The 24,161-nt window shown below is 43.6% G+C and overlaps 1 protein-coding gene across 2 annotated transcripts in view; it reads right to left on the bottom strand.

Moving 5' to 3' along the window:
* Positions 1-24,161, bottom strand: part of MCM3AP (minichromosome maintenance complex component 3 associated protein) — a 51,433-nt gene that overhangs the window by 24,560 nt on the left and 2,712 nt on the right. For both annotated transcript variants that reach the window (XM_028094748.2, XM_028094749.2), the window contains exons 3-16: positions 23,839-24,062; positions 21,455-21,533; positions 21,075-21,219; positions 19,576-19,766; positions 16,826-16,965; positions 15,025-15,222; positions 14,434-14,702; positions 13,288-13,450; positions 11,076-11,236; positions 9,963-10,204; positions 9,455-9,660; positions 8,191-8,291; positions 2,986-3,117; positions 2,467-2,580 (exon numbers count right to left, since the gene is read on the bottom strand). In XM_028094748.2, coding sequence (XP_027950549.1) covers positions 2,467-2,580; positions 2,986-3,117; positions 8,191-8,291; positions 9,455-9,660; positions 9,963-10,204; positions 11,076-11,236; positions 13,288-13,450; positions 14,434-14,702; positions 15,025-15,222; positions 16,826-16,965; positions 19,576-19,766; positions 21,075-21,219; positions 21,455-21,533; positions 23,839-24,062 — 2,365 coding nt within the window. The remainder of the gene's footprint in view (positions 1-2,466; positions 2,581-2,985; positions 3,118-8,190; positions 8,292-9,454; positions 9,661-9,962; positions 10,205-11,075; positions 11,237-13,287; positions 13,451-14,433; positions 14,703-15,024; positions 15,223-16,825; positions 16,966-19,575; positions 19,767-21,074; positions 21,220-21,454; positions 21,534-23,838; positions 24,063-24,161) is intronic.

Here is a 24,161-nt window from a genome sequence, read left to right as displayed (position 1 = left end):
AAAACAAAAACAAATAATCCTAAAATTTGTATGGAACCACAAAGACCTTGAATAGTCAAAACAATCTTAAGAATAACAAAGTTGTTAAGTATCACAATCCCAAATTTCATAGTATGCTACAAAACTATAGTAATCCAAAATAGTATGGTACTGGCACAAAAAAGAGACACAGAGATTAATAGAATAGGAGAGAGGGCCCATACCTAAGAGTCGATTGTCTTTAAACAAAGGAGAAAGGAATATACAATGGAGAAAAGACAGTTTTCAACAACTGGTATAGGGAAAACTGGAGAGCTCCATGTATGGGAATGAGACTATACCGCTTTCTCACACCACACACTAAAAGAAACAAAGTGGATTAAAGACCTAGGTGTGAGACCTGAAACCTTAACACTCCTAAAAGAAAACATAGGCGCTATCTCTTGGACATCAGCCTTAGCAACATATTTATGGGTATGTCTCCTCAGGCAAAGGAAACAAAAGCAAAACTAAACTACTAAGATTATACCAAAATAAAAAGCTTTTGCACAGTGAAGGAAACCATCAGCAAAACAAAAAGGCAACCCAGTGAATGGGAGAAGATATCTGTAAATTACATATCCGATATGGATGGGGTTATTATCCAAAATACAAAAGGAACTTATGTAACTCACCACCCCCCCCAAAAAAAAAAAACGTTTAAAAACAGGCAGAGGACCTGAATATATATTTTTCCAAAGACATATATATGGCCAACAGACATATGAAAAGATGCTCAACATCATTAATCATCAAGGAAATGTGAATCAAAACCATAATGAGATATCACCTCAGTCAGAATGACTAGAATCAAAAAGACAAATAATAATGTTGGCCAGGATGCAGAGAAAAGGGAACCCTTGTCTACTATTGGTGAGAATGTAAATTAATAGAACCATTGTGGAGGGTGCCTGGGTGGCTCAGTTGGTTAAGCGACTGCCTTCGGCTCAGGTCATGATCCTGGAGTCCCGGGATCGAGTCCCGCATCGGGCTCCCTGCTCGGTGGGGAGTCTGCTTCTCCCTCTGACCCTCCCCCCTCTCATGCTCTCTCTCTCTCTCATTCTCTCTCAAATAAATAAATAAAATCTTAAAAAAAAAAAAATACAACCATTGTGGAAAACAGTATGGAGGCTCCTCAAAAAATTAAAACTTAAAATACCATACGATCCAGTAATTCTACTACTGGGTATTTACCCAAAGATACTGAAAACTAATTTGAAAAGATACATGCACCCCTATGTTTATAACAGCATTATTTATAATAGCCAAGATATGGAAGCAACTTAAGTATCCACAGATACATAAATAAAGATATGGGGTGTGTGCGTGCGTGTGTGTGTGTGTGTGTGTGTGTGTGTGCGTGCATGTAATGGAATACTACTCAGCCATCAAACAAGAGTTAGATCTTGCCATTTGCAACAACATGGATGGACATAGAGAATAATGTGCTAAGCGAAATAAGACAGAAAAAGACAAACACCATATAATTTCACTTATATGTGGAATCTAAAAAACAGAACAAAGGAATAAACAAAAACAGACTCTTAAATACAGAGAGCTGGTGGTTGCCAGAGGAGAGGTGGGGGGGAGTGAGTGAAAGAGTGAAATGAAGAGGACTAAGACCTACAAACTTCCAGTCAAAACATAAGTAAGCCACAGAGATGAGAAGTACAGCACAGGGAATACAGTGAGTAATAAACACTGTAATAATGTTGTATAGTGACAAGCGGTGACTGCACTTATCATGGTGAGCACTGAATTAATTTATAGAACTTTTGAATCAATATGTTGTACATCTGAAGCTAATATAACATTGCATGTTAATTATACTTCAATTTAAAAAAAGAAGTTAATAAAATTCTTAAATGAGATACCTCAAAAAAATCTTTTAACACAGGAAACAAAAGAAAGGATCTTCTACTTGAGAAAAACTAACTGTAAATACCTCGGTGCGTAGAAGACTACCCATGAATTATTTTGCTAACAGACACTTCCCTACAACCAGTGCAGGATCCACAATGAGGTCAAGAGTGTAAGTGAGGCCCTCTCTGGAGGCAACACACACTCAAGAACAAGAATGGCATTTTACTGTTTGGCTATCCAAAAGAAATGTTCCTCGTCAAAGTGAAACACAGCTATGGGGCACCTGGGGGGCTCAGTCGTTACGCGTCTGCCTTCAGCTCAGGTCATGGTCCCAGGGTCCTGGGAAGGAGCCCCACATCGGGCTCCCTGCTCGGCGGGAAGCCTGCTTCTCCCTCTCCCACTCCCCCTGCTTGTGTTCCCTCTCTTGCTGTCTCTCTCTCTGTCAAATAAATAAAATCTTTAAAAAAAAAAAAAGTGAAACACAGCCAGCCTGAACTGCACCAGCCTGTCCACAGTGCCTCAATAAACCCCTTCTTTCCCACCACCCCACATCCTTGAACTACAAGATACCAGCACTTCACTTACTTCAACTCTTGGGAGCAGGTTTTCCTCACACATTCTGTCACGACAAGTTCTGTGAGCTCTGTAGCCAGGCCCTGGCTCAGCTGAGTTAACACCAGTTCTCTCTCTTGTTTCAACCTAAGGGTAAAAGGAAAAAAAAAGCACAAGAGTAATGTTTAAGAATAAAAATAAGTGTCAGCACCCTTCCTGACCTCGAAAGTTGGGATTTGAGTTGTGCTGCCTAAGCCGGAAGCCCACTCCTCTGATGCCACCAGACAAGCCACACAGCCACACACACTCCAGCTTCCCTGACCACCACCCTTCCCCCCTCCAGCTATGGGGGAAGGCTGCTGCTCACAAGGTGGGTGTGGGCCTCAGACCCCCACCCATTACCTAGACTGCAGTGTATGAGGGCGCTGGGTGAACCATGGGTCTGATGCCAGTGCAGTGGACAACAGTAAGAGCATCCCAGGCCAGGGAAGGTTCTGTCCCGTGTCCACACACTCTGACCTCATGTGCACTGTAAGAACAAGACACACTCACCTCTCCTCTTCAGCCTGCCGCCTCTCCTCCTCCTTTCGCTCCCTTTCCTTAGACACTTCTTCAGCTGCAATGTGCCTCAAAATGCCTGTGGTTGCAGCTGTTAATAGCTCCTCCATAGCAGCACTGGAAACACTAGGCAGAGAAAAGTGAGTGTCATTCTAAATAAATAAATAAAAGCCAAGCAAGCCGCATAACTAAACTTCTAATATTGGCTAGGAAAAATATAGATTTGGCTTTTAGCATAAAAATTAAGATCATGTCTAAAACACACAATCTATCAAAACTGACTCATGTAGAAACAGAAAATGTGAATAGACCTATGAGATTGACTCAGTATTCATAAACCTCTCCCAACAAAGAAAAGTCCAGAAACGCATGGCTTCACCGACAAATTATATTAAACACTTAAGAAAGAACTAACACCAGGGCGCCTGGGTGGCTCAGTCGGTTGGGCGACTGCCTTCGGCTCAGGTCATGATCCTGGAGTCCCGGGATCGAGTCCTGCATCGGGCTCCCTGCTCAGCGGGGAGTCTGCTTCTCCCTCCAACCCTCTTCCCTCTTGTGCTCTCTCATTCTCTCTCTCTCAAATAAATAAATAAAATCTTTAAAAAAAAAAGAAAGAACTAACACCAATCCTTCTCAAACTCTTCTAAAAATGTGAAGAGGAAGAAACACTTTCTGACACTTCTGTGAAGCCAGCATTGCCCTGAACTGATACACTGACAACAAAACCAGACAAAGACACTATAAGAAAACCACAGACCAATATCCCTTAAGGATAATGGTATCAAAATCCTCAACAAAATACGAACAAAACAAAATTCAGCAATATATTTAAAGGATTATAAAAAATTACCAAATGGGATTTACTACTAGAATGCAAGGGTAGTTCAACAAATGAAAAACAATGTAATACAAACATATTAATAAACTGAATGGAAAAAACTCACATGATCATCCTAATTGATGCAGAAAGAGCATCTGACAAAATTCAGCCCCATTTCACGATAAAAAGCACTCAAAAAACTACAAAAAGAAAGGAATTTCCTCAGCATGATACAGCCTGTATATGAAACAACCACAGCTAACATCATATTCAGATGTGAAACACTGAAAGCTTTTCCTCTAAGACCAGGAACAAGACAAGGATGCCCTATTTGCTGCTTCTATTCAATACTATATTGGAAGTTATAGAAAAATAAAAAACACCCATAACTACAAAGGAAGAAAAAAACTATTATCTATTCATTGAGGACATAATCTTGTATATAGAAAAATCTAAGAAATCCATTCAAAACCTATTAGAACGAATAAACAAGTTTAGCAAGATTGGAATGTAAGGATCAAAAAAATCGGCGGTTCCTGGGTGGCTCAGTTGGTTGGGCATCTGCCTTTGGCTCAGGTCGTGATCTCGGGGTCTTGGGACGGAGCCCCCGTGCTCAGGCTATCTGCTCAGTGGGGAGTCTGTTTCTCCCTCTGCACCTCCCCCCCATGCTCTCTCTCTCAAATGAATAAAAATCTTTAAAAAAAAAATCAATCGTATTTCTACATGCTAGCAATGAACATTCTAAAAGTGAAAAGTAAACAATTTGATTTAAAATAGCATTGAAAAGAGTAAAGCAATTAGTAACAAATTTAACCAAGGAGATGAAAGACCTATACAATGAAAAGCAGAAAACATTGCTAAAAGAAATAAAGGATGATCTAAACAAATGGAAAGAGAGCCCACTGTAGATAGATGAGAAGACTTTTTTTTTAAGAAATCTACGCCCAACATGGGGCTCAAATTCACAACTCCAAGATCAAGAGAGTCACATGCTCTACCAACTGAGCCAGCCAGGCGTCCCTAGACTGGAAGACTTAACGTTAAGATGTCAAAACTACCCAAAGCAATCTACATACTCAATGCAATCACTATCAAAATCCCAGAAGCATTTCTGTAGAAATAGAAAAACTCATCCCAGGCGCGCCTGGCTGGCTCAGTCGGTTAAGCATCCAACTCTTGATTTCGGCTCAGGTCATGATCTCAGAGTCGTGAGATCCAGCCCCAGGTCAGCCTCTGCGCTGGGCATGGAGCCTGCTTAAGATTCTCTCTCTGCCCCCCACCCCCGCTCACTCGCTCTCTCTCTCAAAAAAAAAAAAAAGAAAGAAAAAGAAAAACTCATCCTAAAATTTCATATGGAATTTCAAAGGACACCAAATAGTGGAACATTCTCGAAGAAGAGAAACAAAGTTGAAGGACTCATGCCTTGTGATTTCAAAACTTACTACAACTTACTACAAAGCTATGACAATCAAAACAATGTGGTACTGGCATAAAAACAGACATATGGACCAACAGAGTAGAATAGAGAATCCAGAAAGAAACCCTCACATATATGACCAGTTGATTTCCAACAAGGGTGCCAACACCATTCAAAGAGGAAAAGACAGTCATTTCAAAATACAAAGAATATATACAAAAGAATGGTGTTGGACAATATATGAAAATGAAACCAACATGGAACAAAGATCTAAACTTAACAGTTAAAACTATAATTTTCTCAGAAGAAAACACAGGAAACTATTCATAACATTGGATTTGGCAATTTCTTGAATATAAAACCAAAAGTACAGGCAACAAAAGAACAATTAGATAAAATGGACTACATAAAATTTAAGACTTCTGTGCATCTCAGGACACTATCAAGAGAGTAAAAAGACAATCCAAACAGAAAAGACATTCCCAAACAGAATAGGAAAAAATGTTTGAAATCATGTATCTGAAAAGGGATTAATATCCAGAAAATAAATGAACTCCTACAAACTCAACAACAAAAAACAATTCAAAAATGGGCAAAGGACATACACAAAGGCAAATAAGCACATGAAAACAGGCTTAACATCATTACTCATTAGGGAAATGCAAACCAAAACTACAAGATACTACTCTGCACCCTTTATGATGACTACAATAAAGAAAATTTTAGGGCGCCTGGGTGGCTCAGTTGGTGAAGCGTCTGCCTTCGGCTCAGGTCATGATCCCAGGGTCCTGGGATCGGGATCAAGCCCCACATTGAGTTTCCTGCTCAGCAGGCAGCCTGCTTCTCCCTCTCCCTCTGCCTGCTGCTCCCCCTGCCTGTGCACTTGCTCTCTGTCAAATAAATAAATAAAACCTTTAAAAAAAAATTTTTTTTGAAGATGATACTGTACATTGGCAAGAATGTAGAGAAAATGGAACCCTTGTGCACTGCTGGTGGGAATATAAAATGGTGCAGCCACTGTGGAAAACAGTTTGGCAGTTTTTCAAAAATTAAAAAAAAGATCATATGATCTAGTAATTCCACTCCTAGGCATATGCCCATAAGAACTGAGAGTAGAGACTCAAATAGTTATTTGTACACCAATGTTCACAACAGCATTATTCACAATAGTCAAAAGGTGGAACTCCAAGTGTCCATCAACAGATGAATAAACAAAATGTGTATATACATGTGTATATGCGTTTATACAGTTTCCCCTGAAAAACATGGGTTTGAACTGCACAGGTCCACTCACACATACAATACCGTAAGTGTATTTTCTCTTCCTTATGATTTTCTTAATAACATTTCCTTCACTCTTACTTTACTGTAAGAATGCAGTATATGATACATATAACATAAACAATATGTGTTAATCGACTATTAATTGCTATCAGCAAGGCTTCAATAGGTTATAATTACTTAAGATTTTAGGGAGTCAAAAGTTATACTTGGATTTTCGACTGCACAGGGGGTCAGCACCCCTAACCCCCCCACGTGGATCAAAGGTCAACTGTATACTTTTAATGGAGTATTATTCAGCCATAAAAAAGGAATGAAATGCTAGTATAGGCTATAACCAAGATGAACTTGAAGACATTTTTGTGTCTAAAAAAACCCAGACAAAAAGGACAAATACTGTTATGATATCGCTCATGTGAGGTACCTAAAGAGGCAAACTCATAAAGACAGAAAGTAGAATAGAAGTTACCAGGAGCTAAGGAAAGAGGAGAATGGGACATTATTATTTAACGGGTATAGTTTGTTTGGGATGATGAAAAAGTTCCAGAAACAATGGTGATGAATACACAACACTGTTAATGTACTTAATGCCACTGAGTCGTATGCTTAAATATGGTGGTTAATTTTGTTATGCACATTTTATCACAATAAAATAAAGCCAATGGAAATTGTATTTTTAGTTCGACCAGAAAGTATCTGACTCCAGTAAAAGAAAATGAATCAAACCTATTGAAAAGATTTTTTTTAATAAAAAGATGACTTTAGAGTCATCTACATTTATACAGGTGAAATTATACTTTTTAATCAGTGTGTGATTTCATGTGTAATAGGATTTTTAAAACATGTTTGAAATCCTTAAAATAATCTGATTTACTAAATCGATTAGCTTTAATTAACTTTAAAAAAGTTAAGTCTTAGAAAGATTCTGATTATTAAATTTATTAAAACTAGTTATTTAAAATGTTAGAATCAGATATGAAATTTATAACTGTAGTTTGAAATCTCTAAAGAAATTTCATCATGGTATAAAATGCAAATCATGTAAAATGTTTAAAGGGATTTAATCTGTTAAATTTATAAAGTAAAATTTAATCCAAGATCACATAAAGTGTTTTTGATTTTTAATAGAGAATAAACAAATTTTTATACTTTACCATATTTTAAAGGCATGTTCAAAGTTTAAGGAAAAACATGTTTTTAATTTACAACTTTAATAAACCTAACATTGCTCAAAAAGCACACACAGGGCGCCTGGGTGGCTCAGTTGGTTAAGCGACTGCCTTTGGAGCGACTGCCTTCGGCTCAGGTCATGATCCTGGAGTCCCGGGATCGAGTCCCACATCGGGCTCCCTGCACAGCGGGGAGTCTGCTTCGCCCTCTAACCCTCCCCCCTCTCATGTGCTCTCTCTCTCATTCTCGCTCTCTCAAATAAATAAATAAAATCTTTAAAGAAAAAAAAGCACACACAAACAGAAACTTCATGCCAATGACAAAGAGAAGGTCAGGAACACGACACAATCATACCCACCTAGAGGACAGGACCAACAGTTAAGCCTGTACAAATGGGCAGCTGCAACCTCCTGTCCAAGACTGAGAGCAGCTCTATAAGAAGAAACACGGAGGGATGGGGAACGGCCCCAGGGAGCAAACAGCTTCACAGCAGGTAGGGCACTGCACTTACCCCAGAGCTGTGTTTGCGAAGGCCGCCCCAGCGGCACCAACCTCCTCACAGTCCCTCTGAAGAACCTCCTGGATGAGCTCATCTACTACCTGAGCCAGGTCCTAAGGAGAGGACAGATCGGGGTCAGAGCGCCAGCAGTGAGAAATACTGCCTCAATCCAAACTGAGCTTAAAACCAAACAATCTAGCCCTACAGCCTAAGGGTACTGAAAACCTTCACGGAGGGTTAGAACTTTGGAGATGGTGTCACGGAGCATCCCCCCGCCCCAGGGCAAAAACATCCCTTCACAACCTCATCAGTGGACACTTGTCTGAGGGAATCTGGGAATCAGCTATGCTGCTTCTGGAAAGGTTTCCCGCTAATGAACGGAGAGAAGCCTTCATGAAAGAACAGGGCAAGCCTGCTGCCTGCTCAACACCCTTCCATGCCGCCCCCCACACCACATCCAACACGGTCAGCTTCTCTAGCCATTCTCACGATCCTCTCAGGCCTCCTTAACGCCCCAGCACCGGCCCAAGCAACAGGGTTGGCGAGCCCAATCCCACAACCTATGTGGTAGACAGGCCTTGTTCAACCCCATCGGAGGGCACACAGTGCTGCCTGGGGCCCCACATGTCCCTAGTCAACACGTCTACTGGCTCTCTCAGGTGAGCAGTGTTGAACATCACTCAGAGCAGAAAGTCAGGGGTGCAAGATGGCACTGGGACAGGAAGCAATGAAGTGCTGTCCTGACGACCGTGACAAAGATGGGGGCTCTGCACTGAGCCTGCGGGGTCAGCCCCAGCTCTGCCACCCGCAGTTGAAGGGCTGCAGGCAGGGCCTCTCCCTGGACCTCTCGTGGGAGACCAGGCAACACAGCCCAATCCATAGGGCAGAGGGTGGTCCACAGAGACCCACGTGTCTGCAGAGCCCTCAGGGCAAGACAGGACTTCCTTCGGCCGTCACGTTATGGCCACAAAAACTCTGCCACGCCTTCTCCAAAGTCTGAGCTGTGGCCCTTTCAAGCAGACACAGGCAACAAGCTAGGTGGCCTGGTGCAGTCCTAAGCTCGGAGCCCCAGGCACCTTGTCAGAAAGACAAAGGCTTAAGCCTCCACGGCCAGGGTCCTGAGACCCGCCCCAGCTGGCACTCAGAACATTTTAGAGCCACACACGCAACCATCTCTGTGGGTTCGATCTACAGACAACAGTCAGACTGGACGTCAGACACTCTGGTGACACTTGTACCCCGGGCTCCTCCGAGCCTAACCTGGAAGATTCCTTACCGCATCAGAGTACAAAGGTACAGGCCTTGGAGGAAGCAATTCGGGCTGCACAGGGGGCTGGAAGAGGCTAGGCGCTGTGCTCGGGGTCGGTGCTGGGAGGTGAGGCAGAGAAGCTGGTGTGGGTGCAGGGGTGGGAAGAGGCTGCTGGAGGAGAGCGGGCGGCGGTCCATCTGCCTCTGCCTCACATGCCTCTCCTTTCCCCCCACCTGGAAGGGAACAGGCAAGTGCAGGCACTTAAGACAAGCCCCGGGCACCCACAGTGACCCTAAGGGCTGGCTACCCTCCCGAGCAATGTCACAGGGGACAGTGTGTGCTTCACCAGTGGGAACCAAGCACCGTGACGTCAAAGAGCCATTCAGGCCATTCTTGAGAGGGGAGAAATATCTGAGCACTGAGCCAATACCCACCTGCCCCACCCCCATCCACAAAATAAAACAGATGCTCCTACCTCCAGAGAGGCTTCCTGGAGGAGCAATGCTACTTCCCTCATGCAACTGCAGCTTCTCACCTACTGTGTCCGAGCTGGGTCTCTGGGTGCCCACAGGCAGCTCTGCAGCCAGGCTCTCCCCAATGTACTTGTTCTGGGAGTTGAAGCTGCACACGGGAGTATGACGAGGGATGGGGGGCAATGGCCCTCCATTCACAATCTCCCCAACCGACACAGTCAGCTTCCTGGTAATAAACACCGACTTCCTGGCCTTGGATAAGCCCTCTGGTTCCAGGAACGAGGACCGGTTCAGCTCGACACAGCTATACCCAGACCACAGAGAACCCAGAGAAGCGTTACACAGGTGAGAAGTCAACCATCACCTTCTCAGTGCCCAGCAGCAATGCTGGAAGCCCTGTCCCCGTCACTAGATCACCCCACAACCACATGTAAATGAAGAGGGAGGCAGTAAAGGCTGATCTGGTGTCCCAGCCCACAGTACCCACAGCTGCCAGCCTGGACGTTGCCCTGTGACATGGGAGCCTCCTGGCCTACTTGTACACAGCCCTACGTGGAACAGCACACACCCGTACGCTCCTATCTCATTCCAAAGCCGCATGTTTCTGTGAGGACAGGCCTGCAGGAAGCAGACAGGAAGGGGCTGGCAATGAGGAGTGAAGAGGAGGGAAGGGCTAGAGAAACAGCAACTTGGAACAAGACATGGCGCACGTTATGCTGCCATTTACGGGGAGAGGGTCCGTGAGTTTCATCAGGTTCTTAAAACACTGACTCCAAGCAGCACAGAAGCCCCTGGCCTGGCCCACCAGTGCCAGTCTGGGCCACCACAGGTCGGCAGTGGTGGTCACTGGCCAGCAGAAGTCATCTTTGAGAGAAAGAATAAGGAAGACCCTAACCTTTACCTTTACTTTCTTCGTATCTTGTGAAAAGCGCTGATTTTAGAATTGCAAAGAAATAGGTCTGAACGCCAATCCGCTAACGAGCAGTGTCTGATCTGGGGATGCTCCCCAGCCATTCTGAGCCTTGCTGTGTTCACCTGCACCCCAGGGAGGCAGCATGCAGAATGGGCCCTCTCTGGGGCCTGGCACGTAGCTGCACTTCCCAGCCCTTTATCAGAATTAAAAGGGAAAAAAAAAAAAAAGGGAGAGAGGTCCCACAGCCACCCTCTGTTCTTACCCATCAGAGACAGTGAGACCATAGTAGTTCAGGAAGTCTGTGGCCTCGTCACAGTCTCTGAACAGCAGCATGCGCACCACGCCATCCAGGGGAAAGACAGTGGAGCGTTGCGTGCTCACAGTGTACGCGATGTTGAGCGCTCGGAGAGCATCTTTGCGGATCTGAAGAGAGAAGCTAAATCACTGCAGTGTTAAGGAGCCAGTCATTCCATGACCACAAAATGCCACCGTGGGGGACACGGTCCTGCTGCTACTCAGTCCCTCTGGAAAGCAATCTGGTACTAGGAGGCCCAAGCTTAGCAATCACCAGGGGATTTGCTCAGCAGAAGATGCCCAGAAATGCATGTGAAACAGTCATACACAGGAACGGTTAGGGACGCCTGGGTGGCTCAGTCGGTTAAGCGTCTGCCTTCGGCTCAGGTCATGATCCCGGGGTCCCCACATCAGGCTCCTTGCTCAGCGGGGAGCCTGCTTCTCCCTCTGCCTGCCACTTCCCCAGTTTGTGTGTGCACGCACGCTCTCTCTCTCTGACAAATAAATAAAATCTAAAACACACACACACACACACACACACACAAAGAAACCCTAGAAGACAAGTCATCCATCAGCAGGGCATGTGGAAGGTCAACTGTGCACTATCCACTTGACAAAAAGCTCTGTGGCACTAGAAATTATCACAGAGATGATAAAGTGCCATGAAAAAATGCATAAATGGCATGAAATTCATAACAAGTACTCTAAAAAAAGAAGACAGGAAAAACAGATAAATGTTATGTGGGTCTAGGACTCTCGGTGACCCTTGCTTCCTCTTGCAGTGTTCTTCAATTCCAACAGTATTTATCAAGTATTTACTTCTCTTCTGGCATTGTTAACGTGCAGCACGCAACAATGAACAAAGCAAAATCCCTGCCCCCAGAACTGATGTGTTAGGGAGAGACCAACAACGAACAAACTGAACCTGTGAAATACACAGTACATTTAACAGTGACAGTGCACCAGAGGAAGGCAGAGGAGGGCAGGCAGGCAGGGTGGGCTCTGCTGAGAAGGTGGCAGCCAAGCCAACACCTGAAGAAGGTGAGCACCATATGGCTCTGTGAGGAGAAAGAACAGCAGTGAGAACACCAAGTGCAAAGGCCCTGAGGCAGTAGTGGGCTGGGGCTGGAGGGACAGGAAGCATCACAGCAGGTGGAGCTGAGCAAGGAAGCCTACGGGACCATGTCAAACACTGCGTTTCTCTAAAGCACTTAGATGTCTTTTTTGTTTCAAGTTATTAAAACAGGCACAAATAGCCAACATTCTAAGAACATCACATAATCATTCTGAAAATATTAGCTATTGGTTTTATTTATTGAATGTCCTGAGTTCCCCAAATGGCACGTTGTTAAAAATCTTTTCATTTGTTCCAGAATTTCAGTGCTATTGGCAATTATAAGACACAATGAACACGCCTGAAGAAGACCCTCTGCCTGGGCTATGACCGTGGGCTTAGTCACCGTTTACCAAAAGACCTGATGTGTGATCAAAGAAAAAAAACAACCTGGAGTCACAGAACCAGCTGACCAGGTCCTAAGAGCACCCCCCCACACACCCCCACCCCCGCGGCCTCCTCCCCACCTAGAGGACCCCTTGCAGCTGGGGGGCAGCACAGTGCATACACTGTCAGGCGGCTAGGGCTGAAGACCTGACTTGGGGAATTCTGAGACCAGGCATTCATACCCTATGTAAAGCACCAGGTAAGACATGGGTCTTCCCCAGGTTTGAAACCCCAAGGTACAGCACAGTACTCAACAAGGAGTAGGCCCTTAAGATATTTATTGAAATGGATTCAGCATCATCAGGTTCACTCCAAAAATTCAGATTAATAACACTTAAGAATTTTTAAGTCAGGGACTTTGCATGTGCAATTTTTGATTTTTGGTTTGTTTCCAAGGAAAATGATAGTGCTGAACTCAAGTCATATTATTCTAAAGAGATTTCTCTGATCTAAACCTAACAATAGTATTTTCCATCATACAGCTTTTTCCACCAGCGGTCCATGGAGCCAGCCCCTGTGACACAAGGTAATGCGGCAACACCCTCAGGGGGTGGGGGTGCAATGCTTACGAGAGTTAGCCTGGGACCTACTAAAATGTTCCTGGAATAGAAAAGCACTTAAATACCAAAAGTAACAATCTGGTTTCTTCCAATTCTTCAAGTATAGCTACATTACTCACCTGATTAAAGTAACAGTGTAAAAGACAAGCATTCAGATAAGACGCCAATTGGACCAGTTTGAAAAATCTCACAAAATTATTACTGTTCAATGCAGCAAAGGCCTGAACAGCAAATTTCACTTCAGAGGAATTTCTAACAGCAGGATGGAACTGTTGTACTTCTCTGTTAATTAAAGGAGACAAAATCGTTAGAATTTTTTTTGTTTTTGCCTTTTTTTTTAAGTAGGCTCCAGGCCTAGCACAGAGCCCAACAGGGGGCTTGAACTCACAACCCTGAGATCAAGACCTAAGCTGAGATCGAGAGTCAGATGCTTAATCGACTGAGCCACCCAGGAACCCCCAATTTTATTTTTAATTAGACAAAATGTCCATGAAAATAGATGTGATTTAAAAAAAAAAAAAACTAAATTTTAACCATACTGAGAAAGAGGGACTTAATGGTGACGTCTGCCATTCTGCTCAGTTTACTAACATCAAAGTTGCCGCCGTTGAGCTGGATTGGGAACAACGGTGCTCTCTAGATGGTAAATAAACAAATTTAAGCAAAAATCAATTTAAGAATTGATTATCAAAGAATTACTTTAATGCCAAATGACTGCCAGCTGTTTTTGATGATGATGACATCTAAAAAACAAAATTTAACTTTGTTTTGCTTTGTAAATAAACAGTTGACTGAATCACTCAAGAGAGATGCCTGTCGGGGCACCTGGGTGGCTCAGTCGGTTAAGCAAGCCTCTGACTCTTGGTTTCAGCTCAGGTCGTGATCTCAGGGTCGTGAGATCAAGCCCCATTTGGGCTCCCCACTCAGTGGGGAGTCTGCTGGAGATTCTCTCTCTCCCCTCTGCCCCTCCCCCCACTTGCACGCTTTCTCTAAATAAATAAAATCTTTTAAAAAGGGGGGGGGCACCTCGGTGGCTCAGTAGGTTAAGCGGCTGCCTTTGGCTCAGGTTGTGATCTCAAGGCCCTAGAAGAGAGCCCCGCATCTGGCTCCCTGCTTCTCCCTCTCCCTCTGCCCCTCATGCATACATACTCTCTCTCTAACAAATAAATAAAATCTTAAAAAATACAAATAAATAACGTCTTAAAAAAAAAAAAAAACCTGCCTTTTCATATAGCTTAGGCTAGCTTCCAAATTTGAAAATTTACCTTAGGATGTCCCCCTTGTTGAGATTGAGCAGAACATTGTAGCCCTGGAACTCGGCTTCACTGGCACAGAACACACCCTTGTTTCTCAGGTCCTGGTACATCTCCTTCAGACTTTGAAGGCACTTGGTCATGTTCTCATTATTGATCTTGGCATCAAAGGAGGACATGGGCTCCTCACACATGAAGTGGGCACAATGGATATGGAACCGGGTACACTTCTCAATCAGGGACACCGTCACAGGGTCACACAAGTGCTGCTGTGTGATGTCCTGGCCACAAGCAAGAGGGAGTATTACACACACACCCCTTACATATATACGTGTCTTGTATACACACAGATTACACGCATGTATTTCCACGCACTGGGAACAAACTATTAGAAGAATCGTGATTACCTGAATTTCTCGTATGTCAATTTCAAACAAAGCCCATGAAGCACATTTTAACAGGACTTTGTAATGATTTTAAATAATAGCTTTTTTTTTTTTTTTTACACGGATGAAATATAACTGAGTAAAATGAAAAGAAATCTTGCTTCAACTTGGGGATTCACATGCATTTTCTAATTTTCTGATCAGAAGTGGCTGATACCTTCCGTATGCCCCGTGTGCGGTTCCACACGAAGTCATACCAGTCCCGCAGGCTGCCCTCCTTCTGGTCCATGATCTGAGTCACCAAGTAGTCCATGGTCCTGCTGAGCACCGCTGAGGGCCGCAGCTCATGCGGGAGGGGCTCTTCCTGGTCAGCGGAAGAGCGGCTGTACTCCTTCACAGCTGCCGCATGGTCCACCTGGGGACACACAGTCGGGGCAAAGAGCCGGGTGTCAGGTGCTGGGCCGGCCTCCCCACAGCTATGCCTTAAAATGAGGAAAATCACCCACATACTCATACAAGATCAATACTACAGAACACAATTTTAAAATGTAAAATTTGTTTGAAGATAATGATCAAAATTCAAAAACAAACAAGAAACTTGTTTTTGGCAAACACAACAAGGAACAAAGAAGCAGAAGTAACATGAGTGGGGGCGCCTGGCTGGCTCAGTCAGTGGAGTGTGAAACTCTTGATCTCAGGGTTGTGAGTTCCAGCCCCACACTGGGTGCAGAGATAACTTAAAAATTAAAAAAAAGAAGAAGGAATGTAAGCAGAGCTATACCTGCACGCTTCCAAGGGCAGAGGTGTGACAGGTAAAGGACTCTGAAGCACTGTAACAGACCTCAGCCACACTCAAACACCGAAGTTAAGGCCACACAGACTACAAAGGAAATGGAGACAGCAGCAGGAGCCTCGCAGGGCATAGGCCTGGAGCTGTCCCACCTGCAAAAGGAGGCTGAAGACATGTGGCCAAGGGCAGAAGACCAGACGTCCACAGGACTGAGCCCTGGGCCTCCACTGTAAGCCAGCATGACCGTCTCCTAAGGCAGGAGCCTCTGCTGTGACACTCCTGCCCAGCTGGGGACCCCACACTGGGCAAGGGCAACTTAAAACCACCACCCAAGGGGCACTCAGCTGGCTCAATCCATGGAGCATGTGACTGTCGATCTAAGGGTTATAAGTTCAAGCCCCACATTGGGTATAGACGTTAGTTAAAAATAAGATCTTTAAAAAAAACAATAACAACAAAAAACCCCCACCAACCAAGAGAGAAGTCCGTAAGCAAAATTAACAAAGAGGAAAAAGGATCTAAAATGATGCAGATTTCCCAGGGAACAATTGGGAATATGCATTGGCACACACATGTTCAGGAACCTGAAAAAGGTCACACCCTTTGATGCAGTAACTTAATTCTTAGGATCTATCAAAAGGAAATAATCTACATACCTCAGACTTGTTATACACAATACGCCCAACAGAATTATTAATGAAATTTAAATATCTAGTGATTGCAAAATGGGAAGTTTTGACAGAGCTACCTAATCAAATAATAGGCTGTCATTTAAAAAATGCTGACAGAGTTTATCAGAAAAGAAAATTTGATACTATTTTAAATGAAAAGCATTCAGAATTGCATCTAGAGCATCTCAACCGTGCAAAACACAAACACAGAAAAGGATAGGAAGAAAATTGTGAAAAGAAAACAGAAATGAAAAGAAACTTTAATCTATGAAACAAATCTATATCTACAGCCATACCCTAGAGCACCTGGGGGTCCAGTCATCCTATACGAGATTATTTAGTACACACCTCACAGTCCAATTTAATATGAATGTTAATAATAGCCACCCTCTAAATCCCTGCCACCCTCTAAAAAGGGAAATGCCCAAATCAAGGATCAATATGTCCCAAAATTATAAAAGAATAAGCCCCCCCCTCCTTTATAGACCACCTCCACCCTGAAGATTAATTACGGACAGCGGCCTAGAGAGGAACCCCACGAGGACACGGGGCTCCACCTGGTCAGTCCCTGGGACCACTTCAAACACGCTCAGCTGGCTCCGGGTCTCCCGCATGTACCGCTCCTTTTCAGGACACATATCTGGGCACGTCCCAACGAAAGTCCTCGCTTTGTCCAGGTCGGTTCTTTTCACCCGAGCTAAATGACAAGTAAAAAGTAACATATCACAGTTACTATGATAATAAAAGGAAAAATAAAACTAAAGGCAAATGCCACACACAAATGACAAAGTAAAGCGCTGGGTCTAGAGAAAGGGAAGCATGGCCTATCACGTCAGGTACCAGGGCACCCAGAGGCCTCGTCCCCTCTCAAAAGCCACAGGTCTGCACTGCACGATGCAGCTGGGGGGCACCCATCTCTGTGCATGGCTCCATAGCGGCCTGAACGATAAACAGTCATGCTGCAGTATGTTTGTTAAAAAGATCAATTTGCTAACTGTAAACATTCCAAACATACTAGCACTCTAAAACTCAGTACTTCATCGCTTCTATCTCATCCTGTTGTTGATAGAATAGGAATCACCTAAGAGAAGACCTAAGAGAACCTGGGTCCTGAATATACTACTCTTACTTCCCACAGAATTAAACAGTTACAAAAGTATCTTTTAAATGAGATGGATTACAACTTCAAGCTCAAAATACACACACCTTATTTTTATCTTGAAAAATGTCAATACCTACTAATTTATTTGGAATATAAAAATCACTATTTCAATGACATAATGTATGACAGCAGCTTTTATTACCATGTTAAGGAAGCACTGTGATTATTCCACTTATTCACAGCTTCTAAAAAGAGGAAACTCCCACAGCTAAATTTCATTTAAAAAAAACTTTGCAGGGGTGCCTGAATGGCTCAGTCAGTTAAGTGTCTGCCTTCAGCTCAAGTCATGATCCCAGAGCCCGGGATCAAGCCCCAAGTCAGGCTCCCTGCTCAGTGGGGTGTCTGCTTCTCTCTCTCCCTCTGCTGTTCCCCCTTCTCCATTTCTCTCTCGCTCTCTCAAATAAATAAATCTTTAAAAAAAAAAAAAACTTTGCAAAAAAAAAGCACAAATACTTTCTCCTTTTATGTGTGGTCATTGCACATATTTTTTTTTTAAAGTTAACAGAATACTTATTTTTTGAATAGGTAATATATTCACATGGGTTATATTCCAAAGGCATAAAAATTTCAAAATAGACCCCCCCCCCACCTTGCTCCCCTCTCTGAGACAACGTGAACAGATCTTTTCATACCTCCAGGACTACTTTATGTACCCACAGGCAGGTACACTCACGTACGTATGGACACGCACACTTACCCCCTTATTTATACACAAATGGTAGCATACTACATACTCCCACACTATGATTTTCTACTTCACAATAAATCTTCATTTTTTTCCATAAAGAAACCCCAGTCTTCTTTCAGACTGTTTAGAATCTTGCTATGTGGACAATCAATTCCCAATCTTTGTCACCAAAAACAACCTTGTATGTGGAACACACACGTGTGCGCGCGCACACACACACACACACTTCTGGACGTGGGATGCTGGGTCAAAGGCACAGGCTTTCCTAAGGCTGAAAGATACTGCCAACCTGCCCTCTACCATAGGGTGCAGCTGTCCACAGCCGGCTCAAGGATGCAGCATCACGGTGTAACGGGAGAGGCCACCTCTGTGGGGGTAACTAGCACTGCTGTGTGTGATGGGGTGAGCACCTTTCCATATGGTCAAAACCAATTCATGACACAGCTGACTCTGGAACAACACAGGTTTGAAATGTGCAGGTCCACTCATACACGGATTTTTTACAGTCCTGTAAATGTATTTTCTCTTCCTTATCATTTTAATAACACTTTTTCTCTAGCTTAGTTTATTGTAGGAATGCAGTATATGATACATATAACACACAAAATATGTGTTAACTGACTGTTATGAGTAAGTCACCAGTAGGCTATTAGCAGTTAAGTTTTTGAGAAATCAAAAGTTGTATGTGGATTTTCGACTGCAAGGGGGCCAGCACCCCTAGCCTTGTGTTGGTCAAGGTCAGGTATACTTCCTTTTCTGTAACTCTCCTGACCCCCTACTCATTTCTCTATTGGGCTGGCCTTTTTCACAATGACTTCCACAGTACTTTCTATACCAGGAAAATCAGGCCTTAGTGATACGACTTACAGATTTTTCTCCTGGGTCGACATTTAAGTTTTATTTGTGGGGATTTCTGTCAAACTGAACATTTGGATTTTTGTTTAATATATGCTTTCTGAATGTCTAAAAATGGCCCTTTAAAATGTTTAATTTAGGAGCACCTGGGTGGCTCAGTCATTAAGCATCTGCCTTCAGCTCAGGTCGTGATCCCAGGGTCCTGGGATCGAGCCTCACATCAGGCTCCCTGCTCTGCGGGGAAGCCTCCTTCTCCCTCTCCCACTCCCCCTGCTTGTGTTCCCTCTCTCGCTGTATCTCTCTCTGTCATGTAAATAAATAAAATCTTTAAAAAAAACAAAAATAAAATAAAAATGTTTAATTTAGGTCAAGTTTATGGATTTTCTTCCAAAAATAAAATAAAAGACATATCTACATTATAATCCATGTCTACCATCCCCTTGGGAAACCAGCACACAGGAAAGATTATATGCAGGGCATTGGAGGACTCAGAGACTCGATGACAGTGGAGCCCTATGGGCAGGGGTTGCACCCTCCTCCCAGCTCCCTTATCATGACCTTAGCCAGGTCTCTGGACTGCTGCTGAGGTGCGCCCACCATACCTTGCCGCATGATCCTATCCCTCTGGTCAAGCAGGCGGTACTTCTCCTCAGAAGTCTCAGCCACGGTGCCTATCAGGCTGCTGAGTGATGATACACATGGCCCGAGACCCTCAGAGCCCTCGGAGCCCGAGTCAAAAGGGTCTCCCTCAAACTGATGGGTCTTTAGAAGACTTGGCTTCTTCACTGGAGAGCTACAAAGAAAGTAACACATCAAGGGCCTTGCATCCATCAGGTGCTTCTATCACTTCTACTTCTGAATGCTTCCACCAATCAAGACTTTCTGCTCCTCCAAAACTGACAAACTACAATACTGACATGAGACAAGCCCTGACAATGCTAGTGATGAGCACAAACGTGATACTCTTGTCATTCACTGTGATTTTAAAATATTCCATACTTTTTGGGCACCTGGGTGGCTCAGTCGGTTAGGCATATGCCTTCGGCTCAGGTCATGATCCCGGGGTCCTGGGATCAAGCCCTGCATTGGGCTCCCTGCTCAGTGGGGGGTCTGCTTCTCCTTCTGCCCCCCCACCACTCGAGCACGCCTGCACTCTCTCTCGCAAAAATAAAATAAAATCTTAAAAAAAAACAGACTAAAATAAAATATTCCATACTTTTTAAGAATGAGATGAGCCCATTTGAACAGCTGAAATGAATATCCATAGACCTGTATCTCAAAAAAATGAAATTCAGCTTGGGATTTGAAAAAAAAAAACAAAAAACCACACTTTAACACCATGAGGAAATCACATGCCTACATGTTTTCATACATCACTTCACTCTGGTAGAAGGATGTACTAAACAGAAATGAACAATGTCTCTGAGCTTCCCCATTTTCTAGTTGGCTTTCGATATCTGGTGAACTCCAATGTTGAAGATATGACTGAGTGGGAAAGTAAAAAGCAAAACAAATCAGCAACTGAAGTGCTAACCGTGAAATGAAAAGTGACGAAACAATATACTAACCAAAATACCTGAAGGATAAAACAGAAGCAGGCTGTGAGGAGGTGGGGTCATGCGGGAAGTTGGGGGCTCTGGGAACGATTTCCATTCAGATGGGGAGGCCATGTGAAGCACACACCATGTGCCCACTCCCACCTGAGAGCTAGACCCCTGGCTCCCCAGCTACCGTGTGGCCGAGGGAGACTGCCTCACCGTAATAAGCTGGACCTACAGAAAGTCATACTGGAAACTGCTACAAGGAGCTTTGAGGAACACTTGATCATAGCCAGTTAGACCTCTTAAGGGAAAAAGTCCTCCTTATACACTGATACACATCAAGCGCATGGGACACGGGACTGAGTGAGACAAGCCAGAAGCCCAGGGGCTCTGTCCAGCCGTCTCCCCCTTGCCCTCCCACCATGCCCTCCTCTCCCTCTCCCAGTCCCCCATTCCCCCTGCTCAAGGGTCGGCGTATCACCCACTTCCCTGCCATGCTCTGGCACGACTGCTGCCAAGCGCACAGAAGTCGAAGCACCCACAGGAAGGACCGGCCGCACCTTTTACTCAGGAGGGTGCCAGATGCAGCCCTCACCACAGGCTTGCCAAGAGGAGAGTGCTGAAAGGGTGTGTCCTCAGGGCTCTGGGTGGCTTCGCCGTCACCCGGCTTCTTCTCCTTCACGGAAAAGGGTTTCTTGTTGGGACCTGAGGACACAAAAGCACAGTTCATGAATCACAAATCACTTAATAGTGGACTTTTTTACAGTGTTTGAAGAAGTAATACTCTCTTAATTGTCACACGACGTTCCAGAGGAGCCCACAGAAACACTCAGAGACAGAGGATGCACTGACAGCCAGCCCCACCCTGGCACTGGCGACAGCTCGGAGGGTGTGGTACACAGAGAACTGGAGACTACACCAAGAATAACTGCAAACTCACTTATTTTCTTCTTGTGCCAAAAGATAGCCATGTCTTTATGCAAGCCTTTCCCCTTCTTCCTAGCCAAGGCTGCAGACACCTAGAAAACAGTCCACAACACAATGTATGAGGACATCAGGACACCAAAGGAAATGAGATTAAAACCAAATGCAGTAGCAAACTTCTGCACCATAGAGGTGCCTCCGCCCCCTACATGTTCTGACCACACAGTCGGCCTCCAGACACGGTAGCCACAGTCCTCGCCTCCCTTACCCATCTCACAGGCGTGGATTAGCTCTTCTCCTTTTTGAAAGTAATGACTTTACTGGGATAGAACCCATAGCTTGGCCTTGTTGGCATTTGGTGAGATGACTCTCACCATCTGACTACACAAACAGTAATGGAAAGATTGCCAAGTCACACTTGAAGACAAAAGGAAGACAATGATACACAGGAGATACAATTTATCACAAAACCAACTACGTTATTAGTGTACCTACAGACATGCCTACAAAAACGTCTAGAAAAATACACACCATACTGGGTAATGGCGTTTGTTCCTGGGTAACGGGAGAGAGGAGGGTAATAAGGGAACCTCAGCATTATACGTATCAATGAACTGCTTACAATGACAATTTACATATTTATTACAGAAATATTTTTTAGGATTCAGATAGAAGTGCAAATACATCTCAATAGCCAAATAACTTAAAAAACAAAAACAAAAAATAATGCATATGAGCCAGCAATTCCACTCCTAAGTATATACCCAACAGAATTAAAAGCAGGGTGTTGAGATATTTGCACACCACATTCATGGCAGTATTATTCAAAATAGCCAAAAAGTAGAAACAACCTCTGTCCATTGACAGATTAATAAACAACATGTAATATATTGGAACATTATACTATACAATGGAATATTATTCAACCATAAAAGGAATGAAGTACAACCACATGGACAAACATTGAAAACATGACGCTGACCGAAATAAACAGGACAAATACTATATGATTCCACTTAAAAATAACTTCTAGAATAGGCAAATTCATAGAGACAGAAAGTAGATTAGAGGTCACCAAGAGCTGAAGGAAGGAGAAAATTGGAAGATATTGCTTAGTGGTTAGAGTTTCTATTTGGGATGATGAAAAAGTTCCGGAAATAGACAGTGGTGATGGTTGTACAACATTGTGAATGTAATTAATGCCACTGAATTGAAAAAAAAATTAACAGAAAGGAATAAACGTCAAGAGCCCTAAGGCTATTGCATGTATTTTGGCACAGAACTTCAGGAATTTAAACAAAGGATATAAGCCAATCAGAAATACATACACAAAATGTCCACAAATAGAAAATCCGCCAAGTAGGTAAACAGGAGAGAATGCCATGTAGCACTTAACAATCTTATTCTAATCTAGGCTATTTATTGATTTCAGAAAATACTGAAGATTGCTACCTGGAAAGGTTACCAGACAGCATCTGCGGTGTGACCCCATTTGTGTAAAACCAACATGACTACATACTTGCAAAGATATTACCCCTCCCATAGATTTGTTTTATTCTCCTACATTAACAGGCTATCCTTTTATCATTTAAAAAAAGTATAATGACATGCTTTCTACTTTACAAATTCTATAGAACTTTATTTTTCCCCACAAGAATATTCAGAAAAAACGATAAAGATATAAAGCCACATCATGTGAATGGCCCCCGTATGCACACACCCTCCAACCAGTGTGTTATGCATGTGTGTGTGGATAAACCGAACAAGTAACATCAGTTATCTCTGGAGAACGGGACTACAAGGGCCCTCTACTTTGTCTGTACTGTTTGAATGTTTACAGTGACTATGTACTATGACCAAATAAAACAAGAAAACTCAATTTGGAAAAAGTGCTGTGTGATTACAGAGCCACTCCCATGCATTTCAGAGGAATCTGACTCATGGAATCACTCACCCAGCATTTCTAGAACACTGATTCAGTAGGCACTGCAAGCTTTCCATGAATAACTCCAAGTTACAAAATAAATAGTGCTATTCCAGCCTAAGTTAAGAATAAGATATTCGAATGCTTGCCCAAATTCTAGCAAATAACTGATAGATTAAAAAATAGGTTTTAGGGCGCCTGGGTGGCTCAGTTGGTTAAGCGGCTGCCTTCGGCTCAGGTCATGATCCTAGAGTCCGGGGATCAAGTCCCGCATCGGGCTCCCTGCTCAGCGGGGAGTCTGCTTCTCCCTCCGACCCTCTTCCCTCTTGTACTCTCTGTCTCTCATTCTCTCTCTCTCAAGTAAATAAAATCTTTAAATAAATAAATAAATAAATAAATAAAAAATAAAAAACAGGTTTTAAAGTGACAAAATTCAAATTTTTTTCACTCACGTTAAATTTCTTGGAAATACTCACATGATCAAAAAAATACACCACTGCAAGCTTTTTGCTGCGCCTGGTATAGATACGCTGCACTTTAGCAATTTTACCGAAGTGGTTCTCCAGAATGGTTCTGTCATTGAGACAGTCAGGGATGTTCTTACACTGGATTGCTGTGATTTCAGCAGGAGACAAACCCCCAAGACTGTCTGTGCTCTCGCTTCTTTTACTTTGACGTCCAGGTGTTCCTCTTAGAGAATCTAGGGATCAGAGAACGGGCACAGAAATGTATCAGATGGGGCGCCTAGGTGGCTCAGTCAGTTAAGCAGCCAACTCTTGATCTCGGGTCGTCATGATCT

Source organism: Eumetopias jubatus, unplaced genomic scaffold (assembly GCF_037043125.1).
Source record: "Eumetopias jubatus isolate StellerSeaLion01/CBP00866 unplaced genomic scaffold, mEumJub1_p1.0 scaffold_1, whole genome shotgun sequence".
NCBI classification, from domain to species: domain Eukaryota; kingdom Metazoa; phylum Chordata; class Mammalia; order Carnivora; family Otariidae; genus Eumetopias; species Eumetopias jubatus.
This window is presented reverse-complemented; position numbering and strand designations above follow the sequence as displayed.